Below are 11,605 nucleotides of genomic sequence, written 5' to 3'. Positions count from 1 at the left end.
AATCTTCCAAAGTTAGTCCCTAGGAGAGCATGCAGTAAACAGCCTCTATCCAGCACCCCCAACAACAGAAACTTCAACAAACCGCACATTACATGGGATGACATGGCATCACACCATCATCTAGGGAGTAGGAGTTTGTGCACCGGCCCATGATTTGTAAGATGATATTATCCCAGAAATTTTGGATAGAATCAACTTACACGTGTAAAATTTCATTTGTTCGCTATTATGCCTAATGATTTACAAGCATAGCCTACAAAATGAACCAGATGCCAAGATTTCACTATTCTTCAGTGCAGTGAAGAGCAATGGAAAATGCTGAAATTTGACACCCACAAGTTCAGAGCACAACGGCGCTCTTTCCAGTAACGGGCACCTTCCAAGCGACAATCCAGCGATGCACCAAACATTTCTTAACTGGGAATTGCTGCAGTTGCTACTGACTCGTGTGCCTGAACCTCTTGAATCATGGATCAGTAATGGCCTGCGGTCATGATATGCCGTTCAGGTCATTGCGGTATCTTTGTAATCATCAAGCTACTGTCATCTGAACTTTGTAGTTCTCTGTTTCTTCATAGGATACATCTTCTGAAGATGTCAACCAACATGACCAGTATCCACTGGAAGTCTGGAACAACTTGGTACCAGCAGCTGTTGCATCGCATGTGAAGGAATCATGCAGACCTGGAAGATAACTTTTCTGCTTCTTACCTGCTGCTATTCCTGACCCTTCTTCCCTTGGACTTCTCCTTGAAATCTTCAGGGCCTAACAAATCAGAAGCACTTGAATTCATCTCATCGGTGAGCTTTTGTGCTAACTCAAACCGCCCAGCTTTTTTCATGTCACTGATCAGTGCACGATAGACATAAATCGAAGGTTGGTGCGACTTCTTCATCTGCTCAAACGCCTCGAGGGCATCAGCAATATGCCCTGCCCTTCCAAAACAATCAATTAGCGCGGTATACGTTCTCAAATCAGGACTGATGCCTCTCTCAAACATCTCTCTTGCAAAGCTTTTGCACAGACCAAATCTTCCAAGCCTACGCAGGCAGTTTATCACCGTATTATACGTCACGGTGTCAGGAGAAATGCCAAGTTCCTCCATCAGCTTCACCTCACAAAGCATTTCGTCCACCCGACCGACCTTTCCTAGCATGTCCAAGACAGTGTTGAACGTGACAACATCCAAGCATCTCTTATCCTTCTTCAGCTCCTCGAAAATGATCAAGCATTTATCGAGGTGCCCGTATCTACCCGTGGCGAAAACAATGCGATTCGCCACCGTGGGGTCTCTGCCATTTGTGATCTCCAATACCTCTCTCACAAACTTGAGTAACAGTTCATTGTCATCTAAACCCCCAATGGCCCTGGCGACACACATGTAGGAAGTCAAGTCGGGAGCAGCTTTGGAGAGCAGCAAGTGTCTGAATACCTTGGCGAAGAGAAGGAAGTCGTCTGCTTCGCACGCTCGCTTCAGCAGCAGATTCAAGGTGCCCAGGCCCAGACTGATCTGCTCGTCGCGCAACCGCCGGAGGATCCCGGCAACCTCTGTAAGGTCCGCCCGGGACAGCGTTGAGCCCCAGTCCCGGTCGAGGGGTTCGGGTCGGGGCTCCAACTCGCTCCCCTGATCCGCCGCTGGATTCTCTGCAGGCGGCGAGCCCGCGAGACGGGAGGAGGACACCGCGGGTGTCGTTGTCGTCGGCCACGCCGCCGCCGCAGCTCGACGGTGTGGTCGGCGGAGTGCGAGGGCGGCTAGGCGGGAAGGAGCGGCGGGGAGGCGGCGTATTAGGGGGAGCATGGGGGCGGCGGGAGCGGACGGAGCAGGTGACGCCGGCGAGTTAGGGCGAAGAGGGGACGAGGCGAGCTACTGCATCCATGGGCCTGTGGACGAGCTGGCTTGGGTTGCTCCGTGTATCAAAGAGACCGAGCTACGCACGGCCCATCATTGTCTACCGCTTGCCAGTGCAGCACTGAGCCACTGGCCAGGGCCAGGTCCATACATTTTTTTTACATTATAAGGAGCAAAAATCCAGAAGAAAAAAATAGGTGTCCAACACAAAACCTTTTACCACTAAAAAAAACACAAAACCTTTTTGTTTTAACAATAACAGAAAATTTCTTTTTTGTAACAAGAGAGGCTTCTCTCCATTCAAAAGAACCATATCTATAATAGAATCAAAATACATCATACATTCTTGTAATGGACTCAAAGAAAAATGAAAACACAAACTTGTCGGCATGTGGAGACCTAAGAGCAGCTCTAGCAAAGTCGCCATATTTGCAGCCTCCATAACGCATATGAAGCGCTTTAGCAACTCTAGCAGAGTACGCATTTGGAGGCTACACAGGTTGTGCACAAACACGGAGTAGCTATAATGCGGCTTTCATATATATTTACAACAATTTGGATCAAAAAAATTCAATAATGAAACAAATTATTGCAAAATTCATTAATACAAACATGATAAATAATTTAAAATAATAAATAATCCAAATACAATGAATAATCTGATAAAATAAATTGTTCAAGTAAAAAAAATTAATTTTATACATATTTAAACATTACTATCTCCAGCTAGCTGCTGATTATGCTTGGTGATGTTTTCCTTTGGCTGATGATGGGAGGCTCGGTCTTCAATCTTTCGGTACACATCAAGAAATGCTTGAATGCATCATGTGTGTCCACGAGGTCTAATGATTATGTCAATATCTTCTTAATCAAAGGGGCTTGGCTCATCCCTCTCATTCTTTATGATCATATTATGTAGGATCACACAACACGTCATGATATTTGTCAAGACATCATTGTTCTAGAAACGAGCAGACCATCGAACAATGGAAAACCTTGCTTGCAACACTTCAATGGCCTCTCAGTGTCTTTTCTTTGAGATTTGTGTGCCTTGACAGAATGCTTATGCTTCCCGCTTTTAGGATTAGAAAATTTATTTTAAAATATTGACCAAGATGGATTGGCTAGATAGTAGCCTTGATCATACTGATGGCCATTCATCCTGAGGTTGCAAGGTGGAGAAGTATCACCTGCTAGTCTTGCAAACATATAAGATCTTTGCAGGACATTAATATCATTGTGAGATTCGGGCAACCCAAAGTAGCAATTGGAGATCCACAAATCTTCGAATGCAATAACTTCCAAAATTATTGTTGGATCCTTGCAAAATCCGATGAATTGGATGCGGCAAGTTGCAAGGTAATTCTTCCACCTCAAGTGCATACAGTCTCCCTAGCATCCCAGACCAACCCTTTGCTTTATGAATAGCGATTAGCCTAGTTGTGTCCTCCACATTGGGTGCTCCCAGATACTGCTCTCCATAAATACTCACAACAGTTTCAGCGGACATTTCCATGCATTTTATGATTGTATCTTCGACTGTCCGAAGATTGTCAGCCCATGAATCTGCATGACATATGTAAATTTGAAGTGTCATGATCACCTTACTAAAACGGAAAAAACCAAGAGATGCCCGACATGTCTGCGTTGCTGGAAGAAAGGTTCATCGGCTTCCATGTCGTCGGCAATTCAAGAGAATAGCCGTTTGGTCATGCGGAAGCATCGTCGACACACGTACAACAAGAAGGTGCAACCTGACACAATCGCAAATGAGATGGTCATGGCCTTGGATTCTGCTTCGGGAAAATGTCGCACTATCAACCTACGATCCCGGAGACCCAGACGTTTCCTCTTTGTTCCAGCTAAGGTTATTCATGCAGTAACCATCAATATTACCCCATCTTCTTCGGTATCCATGATTTCACTCTTAGACTCAGAGCTCGAATCCGATGACGAATCATCAACAAAATATTAGCTCCGCCTTTGGATTCATCTAAACATCCTATGTCATCTACACGAGTCTACGAGCCACTAAACTAAATCTACAAGAAAGGGCTGGAAAGTTTCTGTGAGATGAAAAAGTATCTTGGGTCGTGGATGGCCTATCTTCTTCGGTGTCCATGATTTCACTCTCAGACTCGGACCTTAATCCGACAACAAATCATCAAAAAAATATTAGCTCTGCCTTTGGATCCATGTAAACATCCTATATCATCTACACACATCTATGAGCCACTAGACTAGATCTACAAGGGTTGGGAAATTTTTGTGAGATGAAAAAGTATCTTGGGCTGTGGATGGCCTACATCTAAAAGGCAACAATTTTGTGATATGAAAATTTTGCAAGAGGATGGGGATTGGTTACCACTGATTGGTCACCGCCAGCTCCCAAGTCAAAGTTTGGTGAAACACTTTAGGTGCTGATCGCTTTGCTGCCAAAAAAGAACACAATAATATGCCTTACTAATGTTTGTTAGCAATAAAGCAATCCCGGCCGAATTGTTTGGGTTGCCAACTTTTCCATACCGGGACATCAAACCAACCAAACCCTTCACCTCTTTGCCTTGCAGTGCTTCTGAGTAAATAAATAATTAAGCAATATTACTGGGCGTAAATGAAACCTGAGCGGTTATGGTGCCAAAGTACCAATCTCTCTCTCTGAAAAAACAGGTGCCAAAGTGCCAATTGGCAAGCAACCTGGTCCAAGGCCGAAACTAGCGCGTAGTGGGGAAGGAAGAAACATCCCTTTCCCCCGTCCGTCCAGGCGCGTCACGCCACATGGCCCTGGCCGCCGCCTCCCCCGTCGACGTCCTCGGCGACGACCTGCTGCAGGAGGTCTTCGTCCTGCTCCCGGGCCCCGCCGACCTCCTCCGCACCGCGCTCGCCTGCCGGCCCTTCCTCCGCGCCGCCCGCAGCGCCGCCTTCCTCCGCCGCTTCCGCCGCCGCCACCCCTTCACCTGCCCGCTCCTCCTCGGCTGCCACCTCGGCCCCCCTCTCCTGCTCCCCGCTCCTCCCATCGCCGCCACGCGCCGCGTCGCCGAGCGCGGCGACTTCGCCCTCTCCTTCATCCCCCGCCGCGGCCGGCCGGGCGCCGCCGGCGCCAGCACCCCGTGGCAGCTCCTCGACTGCCGCAACGGCCGCCTCCTGCTGCGCAGCAGGTCGTCCCAGGAGCTCGTCGTCGCCGACCCGCTGGCCCGGCGCTGGGTCTCGCTCCCCGCGCTCCCCGGCGACCACCCCGTGGGCTACGGCCTCGTCGCCGACGACGGCGACTACTCGGTGTTCCAGGCCGCCTGCATTTCCCGAGTCGGCGACACCACCGAGTTGCGCGCCTTCCTCCTCTCCTCCGCCGAGCTCCGGTGGGCGGACGTGGGCGGCCTCGCGCAGCAGCCCAATCTCGCGGCCTCCCGGGCGATGCAAGCCAACCAGTCGCTGTACTGGACGCTAGTGGGTGGACAGCACATGCTGGCGCTCAACACGGCGACGACGGAGCTCGTCGTGCTGCCGCTCCCGCCTTTCCTGCGGGAGCTCGGTTTCGACGTCATCGAGAAGGGGGAGGACGTCGCCGGCGGGCTCCATGTGCTCACCATGCGTGGCTTCTGCATCGAGGTTTGGGTCGGCGAGGACGACGGCGCCGGTGGCCTGGCGTGGACGCTGCTGGACAAGTCGGTGAGGTTCCACAGGGCGATTGCAGAGATGATTGGCTCGGAACACTTTTACCATCTCACACTGGATGTCATCGGGGTGGCTGCCGGTGTTGTGTTCTTGCGCAATGGCAGTTGTCTGTTCTGCATTCATCTTGAGACTATGAAGATGACGAAGCTCTCTGAGAACGAGAGTTGCCCGTCTGCGCTGATATATCCTTACACGATAGCGTGGCCGCCAGTGTTCTTGAACCCTACTGAAGAAGGTGCTTGATAAGGTGATACACAGTTACAATATGCTAAATGTCTCCTGTAAGTTTTGATCAACGATGATGTGCTTAACTGCTTATAAACAAATGTTTAAACCAAACAGTTTAATTAACCTTCTGCCATCCAAAACTTTCTTTGTTTGCTTCGTGGGTGAATTCTTCTGATATGTCTCAATGCCCTGAATTTTCTGCAGGAATGTGAAGCTACATTCAGCTTATGGTGATTAGATTCTGTGGCAGAGCTGATGTTGGAAAAAGGATGTCATTTGATCATCCATATGAATTCTTGAGACATGATAGCCGCAAACTTGCTCTAGTTGTGCTTACAGTTTTAGCTTCATATCATGTAATTAGTTGTGCTTGCAGTCTTAGTTGGTGTGTTATGTTCTGCCACCATTATGTGTATGGTCACTCTATTGCCTGAGATTATAATTTCGGAATATAGTATTTAGCATGCTTTTGTGAATGTTATGCCGGAGCTTTTATGTTGCTTGTATGATCATTATATATCGTGTCAATTTCTGGCTGGGGTTTGGAGTCTGGCTCCTCTGATACTGATGCGCGAATGCTGGATAGTCTTACTTTTCTTCCGATCCATGCTCAATGAAGAAACTGAAGACTGAAGAACTTGGCCTAATGTCATCAAATGTTGTTATTATGGTGAAGTTTGATAATTGTTCTGTCGTTTGGTGTTGGTGCGTTTTTATTTATTTTTCGCTTCTCTGAGTTGCGCCATGGATGGAGACAGCAGTACCATGTTCCAGGTTTATTTATTCACTTAATCTGGGTTGAAGGTTTTGTAGGTAAAAATGCAATGAGATTTCTGAGTTACGTTATAGAGTACTACTTGTCTTTCTACCATGTTTGCATATATTGGGCGACTTCAGTTCTGGTTCAGATTTTGAGTGTGGTTGATCTGATGCAAATGCCTGTTTGGCAGCCTTACTATGCATCCAAACTACAGGGTCATTCACAGGGAAAAAGCTGAAGAGCTAACTTGGCCTATGCCAGTGAGTGCCTTTATAAGGTGAAGCCGGATCATTTGTTCTATCAATTGGTGTTAGTGCCTTTTCTCTTCTCTTGTGAAATTTTGAGACATGTTGTGTATGGAGATTGGCGGATGCTTGATTGGAGGGTACAATCATAGGTAGGCATTTGTTGAAGTAAGAACCTTACCTCCGGTCCACCCACACAACACTTGTCAAATCAATAAATGATAGCTTAATGAATCATGGTGAAAGTAACTTACGAAATTTCTGTGTGCCCTCAAGAGCGTTTTAACTATTATAAAAACACAACCGTCTTGTCCTGCATACATAAGGATTGAGTCACTTGTTGCACTCTATTGCTTTGTTAATACTAGTAAAAATGCCCGTGTGTTGCTACGGGCTAAAGCCGAATACCCATACGTTGCCACAGAATAATAAAAATATGAACACAACAATCAAATTATTCTCCTAATTTAAAAATACGGGTTAAGCATGGTTACATCTGATTTTCATCATGCAACGACGAATATAAATTCTCTTCCACTTTTCTCGGCAATCTTCCTATCTCCTTAACCAGTCAAATCACTCGCCACCCAAGAACTTATGACTGGATATAGATCGTCCATTTTTAAATAGTATTAGTACTCCCTAAACACTCTTTACGGAGGGAGTATCACTCAACTTCACGCAACAACGTGTCACTATTACAAGGTACACAAAGATTGACAAATTCATAAGCCTCTTATTTCAGCAATAATAGCACAATCGATGCAACCTTCAATAATAAGGTCACTGTATATAGGAAAGGTTCCATTTATCTTGAATCAAGAGTTTTCAATAATAAGTTGGATATTTATCTAATGTTTCCGAAGCTCATTGTATATAGGAAAGGTTCCATTTATTTTGAATCAAGCTTTTTCAATAATAAGTTGGATATTTATCTAATGTTTCCTAAGCTGGGGGATATGTATACAATTAGTATATTTGTTACCAACACAATGGTCATGATCATGGTCATGGCCGCGGCAGCAAACGTTGAGGTCTTCACGGCGCCACCGCTCTCCTTCCGCGTCTCCACCAAGTTCAGAGACTGCGATGGCGGTGAACCTGTCACCAGCCTTTAGGTCCGTCAGCTTTCACATCGGCCACGGTGGCCAACCTCGCCCCAGGCTTCGACTTCTTCAGCTGCGCAATGGCCATGGTCAACCCTTCCCTGCTCGCCGGCATGTTCGCCATCGCAGGCATCACCTTCCCATCCAGCCCGCTCTCGCCGACGGTCTCTCCCACGACCCACTCCACAACTACCCGACTCCTGCTTCCATGAAAACGCCATATATTTCATATTCACCAAGAAGCAACAGAAGTAAGATCACTAATTAAATAGGTTAAAAGTTGAATCATTTATGCTGAAATAGATACAGAGCAACTCATAGGTTAAAGTTGAATCTAGCAATATAGTACACTTGGCACCGTAGTAAACCCCAGATTAAACAATATGGTAGATAGTGTATACCTGAACGCTGACAGGGGAATACCAAGTAACAAAGGTACCAAAGTTTAAGTCCTAACATGAAATGTCTCCAAATCAAGCTAGCTACAGTCAAACTTTGGAACCTGAAATAAATGGAGGGGAAAACGAAATCAGGAAAGGCAAGTGAAAGAAAGTCATATACGATAAAATTGTCTCACTGCTCCAAACATATACAATACTGCTAAGAAATCTCCTTATTAGTCATTCTATATAATTAACCCACTGATGAGGTAAGATACTAAATATAGTTATTTCTTACAACAATCTCTGGAAGATTAGTATTACAACAAATTTTGCCAAGAAACATATACATCGAGAGAAGTGGTTTTGTTTCAGAGAACTAACTGAACAAAGAAACTACAATTAATAAAGTAGCACATAGTTCATGATGTAACTCGTAGCAGTACAGGTCCATTGATGTTATTGCATCAACAAAGTGGTACAATCGATTCTTACCACACGAACATGAATTACCTGAAGCCTGCCAATCAAATCGAGTACGGTACGTATTAAGAGAACTACTGTGTGAGCCAAGGAAGCAACATCGAGGACGACACACAAGAAACTATGCTCGTCACTTGTCAGTACATTCCCCTAATCTCACCAATTATACATTGCATGCTCATACACTTTGTTTTTGCGTCCAAAGTGGTGAACATGCCTGATTGGTACTTTAATTTAACACATCGAATCTTGGAGTTAGCAAGGTCTAGTTACGCATACAGAGTTTAACATCAAGTGGCTGAGTTAGCAATGTGTAGCACGAAGTTAGGCATGTGACCTTCATGGGAAGAACTGGACATACCAATTCATTTGCGAGGCCGGGCCAGACCAACCTGCTTCTTTCCCCCTCTGCGCTAGCTCCAAGATGCATGTCTCGTCCTGGTCGATTAACCGCGACCTCGACCACTTCGATCCACCGATGCTCGGCACCGCTACCAAGACCCACGAATCAGTCCTTGCTTGTGTCCATGGTGAATACGAAGTCGCAGAAGTTTCATAGGCCAATCGATCAGCATGACCAAAATAAGTAGTCTCCTATATGCTGTGATGTTGGATTTTCAATATCTTCTTCAGGAAGTTTCCTTTTGCATCAAGGTTTCTGCATGTCGTAGTAGTAAAATCAGGTCAAGAAACAGCAGAATATCCAGTACTACTGCACTATTGACAAAACCATCAAATTTTCATAAGCCAGTTCATTAAAAGTTTACGAATTTAGGCTGCTTGAGACTTTGGTTGCTCACAAAATATGAACTGGTTCCACTGCCTTGTAAATTTCTAATTTAGTTTCTATGACTATAGTTTCTACTATATTACTCTTCATAGTTCCTGTTTCAGTCAGAGAGGTAGAACTCTGTGTCAGCAGTTGTCTTGTCACTGAACTTATAAATGACCGGCAATAAAGGTTGCTGCTTAATTTTAGAATGCCAAGTGTACGTTTTCCACGTGTAGGTGTAGCAGCTAACAACTTTGAACCAAACTGAAAAAAATAGTCAAAATGGAATCCTTTCTAACCTCATAATGCCTATGAATTTCAAGTAGCCATCATTTAAACACCAGACACATTGTCCATGCAAAAAGAGGTGAAAAAATATCAAATCTGAACTGAACTTGACAGAATTCAAAAGTTGTATAGCTGACAATGGACCATCATATACAACAAGATCTAGTAAGCAATGCAAGAGCACACACGTACAAAGTGGTGAACATGCCTGATTGGTACTTTAATTTAACACATCGAATCTTGGAGTTAGCTAGGTCTAGTTACGCATACAGAGTTTAACATCAAGTGGCTGAGTTAGCAATGTCTAGCACGAAGTTATGCATGTGACCTTCATGGGAAGAACTAGACTACATACCAATTCATTTGCGAGGCCAGGCCAGACCAACCTGCTTCTTTCCCCCTCTGCGCTAGCTCCAAGATGCATGTCTCGTCCTGGTCGATTAACCGCGACCTCGACCTCTTCGATCCGCCGATGCTCGGCACTGCTACCAAGACCCACGAATCAGTCCTTGCTTGTGTCCATGGTGAAGACGAAGTCGCAGAATGCAGATCTTGGCCAACCCACCGACCACGCACACATGCGTTGGCACGGCGCTCCGGGCGTGGCCCGACTTCTGCAGCCCGCTGAACCTTCCTCGCGTGTGCCCGCACTTCCTCGGCCTCTGCTTGTTCCTGCGCCTCGCCGTAAACATCATCAGGTGTGTAACCTGCATACAGAAGAAAGATTGATAGGTGCATGTAAAACTGAGAACCAACAAATCTGATTCAAACACAAAAGAACAAGGGCAAGCCTATGCTATCCTGCTGAGCCACGACCGGCACTACCCCTCGTCGTTTCGGGAGGACCAGGAGAGCACGAGCATACCACCTCTGGACGAAGACCACCTCGTCAGCCGCGCATGGAGTCGAGGAAGGCTGAGCCTAGAATTGCGGGAGGTCGCGGCGACGTCAGCAACGTCGCCACACCGAAGATGGGGGTTGCTAGACGAGAGACGAGAGGTGGATAACTGGATAAAAAACCAGGGGATCGGACCGTGGGCAGCTTCCTGATCAGATCATGGGCGGGATCAAGACGGGAAGGAGGATATGGATTCAGTGGATGAGAGGGGTGGGGTGGGGATCACGAGAGCTTATCCATGTCTTGGGGCGGCCATCCATGCTGAGTGGCAGCAGCGAGGTGCCATCGTGGTGGTGATGGGCAACGTATTCGAGGCGCGGTGTTCTCGTGATCCATGACGGCCGCGTCTGCCTGGATAGGCAGATCGGCGGCGGCTGCGCTGCCCGGATCAGCAGATCGACGACGGCGAATCCGGCGAAGGCGGCGGCTGCGTATCCTCGGGAGAGGGGGAGGAGCGGATCAGGACCTCGTTCGGGAGAGAGTGAAGTCTAAAATAAACCCTGAGATTGTAGGGGTCGATGTAGATGAACCCTCACCTCCAAATCCCTAAAATCGGTACCCAACCTCTTCGATCCCGGTCTATCCTAACCCCACATATGTTTAGCAGACTGGGAAAAGCACAATCCTACCCGAAACTCGCTTGTCTCATGTCACGCGGGTCAAAACATCATAGCCATCTTCCTCGCTGCACAATCCTGATTGAAGATGCATCCCGGGAGTGCCTGCTGCCATCCGGTGAGCACACAGGCCATGATGGCCATGGCAGCCGTGGCCGGTGAGGAGCTAGGAGCCCAGCACGCCAACGGCGCAGAGCTGTTCGTCATCAAGAGGATGAAGGACGCCATTAGGGATCACCGGACCAAGCTCAACATCTCCATTGGCTTCGTCGACGCTGTGTCTCGGAGGCTCGCCGCCGTCCGCGA

General features: G+C 47.0%; 2 protein-coding genes and 1 long non-coding RNA gene across 5 annotated transcripts; 1 reads left to right on the top strand and 2 right to left on the bottom strand.

Annotated features, from left to right (window-relative positions):
- Window positions 1-150: 150 nt before the first annotated feature.
- LOC109770690 (uncharacterized) lies at window positions 151-1,912 on the bottom strand. The gene has a single exon (XM_020329403.4). The coding sequence runs from the start codon at window positions 1,797-1,799 to the stop codon at window positions 708-710; it is 1,092 nt and encodes a 363-aa protein (XP_020184992.1). The 5' UTR covers window positions 1,800-1,912; the 3' UTR covers window positions 151-707.
- Window positions 1,913-4,527: 2,615 nt separating this feature from the next.
- On the top strand, window positions 4,528-6,226 carry LOC109770689 (uncharacterized). Its single transcript, XM_020329402.4, has 2 exons — window positions 4,528-5,769; window positions 5,955-6,226. The coding sequence occupies exon 1, from the start codon at window positions 4,629-4,631 to the stop codon at window positions 5,763-5,765; it is 1,137 nt and encodes a 378-aa protein (XP_020184991.1). The 5' UTR covers window positions 4,528-4,628; the 3' UTR covers window positions 5,766-5,769; window positions 5,955-6,226.
- Window positions 6,227-7,471: 1,245 nt separating this feature from the next.
- On the bottom strand, window positions 7,472-11,172 carry LOC120973468 (uncharacterized). 3 transcript variants are annotated; one of them, XR_012203097.1, is made up of 5 exons: window positions 10,350-11,172; window positions 10,140-10,266; window positions 9,086-9,382; window positions 8,263-8,363; window positions 7,472-8,061 (listed from the first exon to the last, which is right to left on the bottom strand). It is a non-coding gene; the product is annotated as an uncharacterized lncRNA (long non-coding RNA). The 3 variants fall into 3 exon arrangements; XR_012203098.1 differs by having other exon boundaries at window positions 10,361-11,172; XR_012203099.1 differs by having other exon boundaries at window positions 10,354-11,149.
- Window positions 11,173-11,605: the final 433 nt, after the last annotated feature.

This window comes from Aegilops tauschii, chromosome 1 (genome assembly GCF_002575655.3).
Source record: "Aegilops tauschii subsp. strangulata cultivar AL8/78 chromosome 1, Aet v6.0, whole genome shotgun sequence".
In the NCBI taxonomy this organism is placed as follows: domain Eukaryota; kingdom Viridiplantae; phylum Streptophyta; class Magnoliopsida; order Poales; family Poaceae; genus Aegilops; species Aegilops tauschii.
Note: the sequence above shows the minus strand (reverse complement) of the source record. Positions and strands in the feature narration are given on the sequence as shown.

Excerpts from the sequence above, each read along its gene's own strand:
- LOC109770690 (XM_020329403.4), bottom strand. The coding sequence starts at position 1,799 with ATGCTCCCCCTAATACGCCGCCTCCCCGCCGCTCCTTCCCGCCTAGCC.
- LOC109770689 (XM_020329402.4), top strand. The coding sequence starts at position 4,629 with ATGGCCCTGGCCGCCGCCTCCCCCGTCGACGTCCTCGGCGACGACCTG.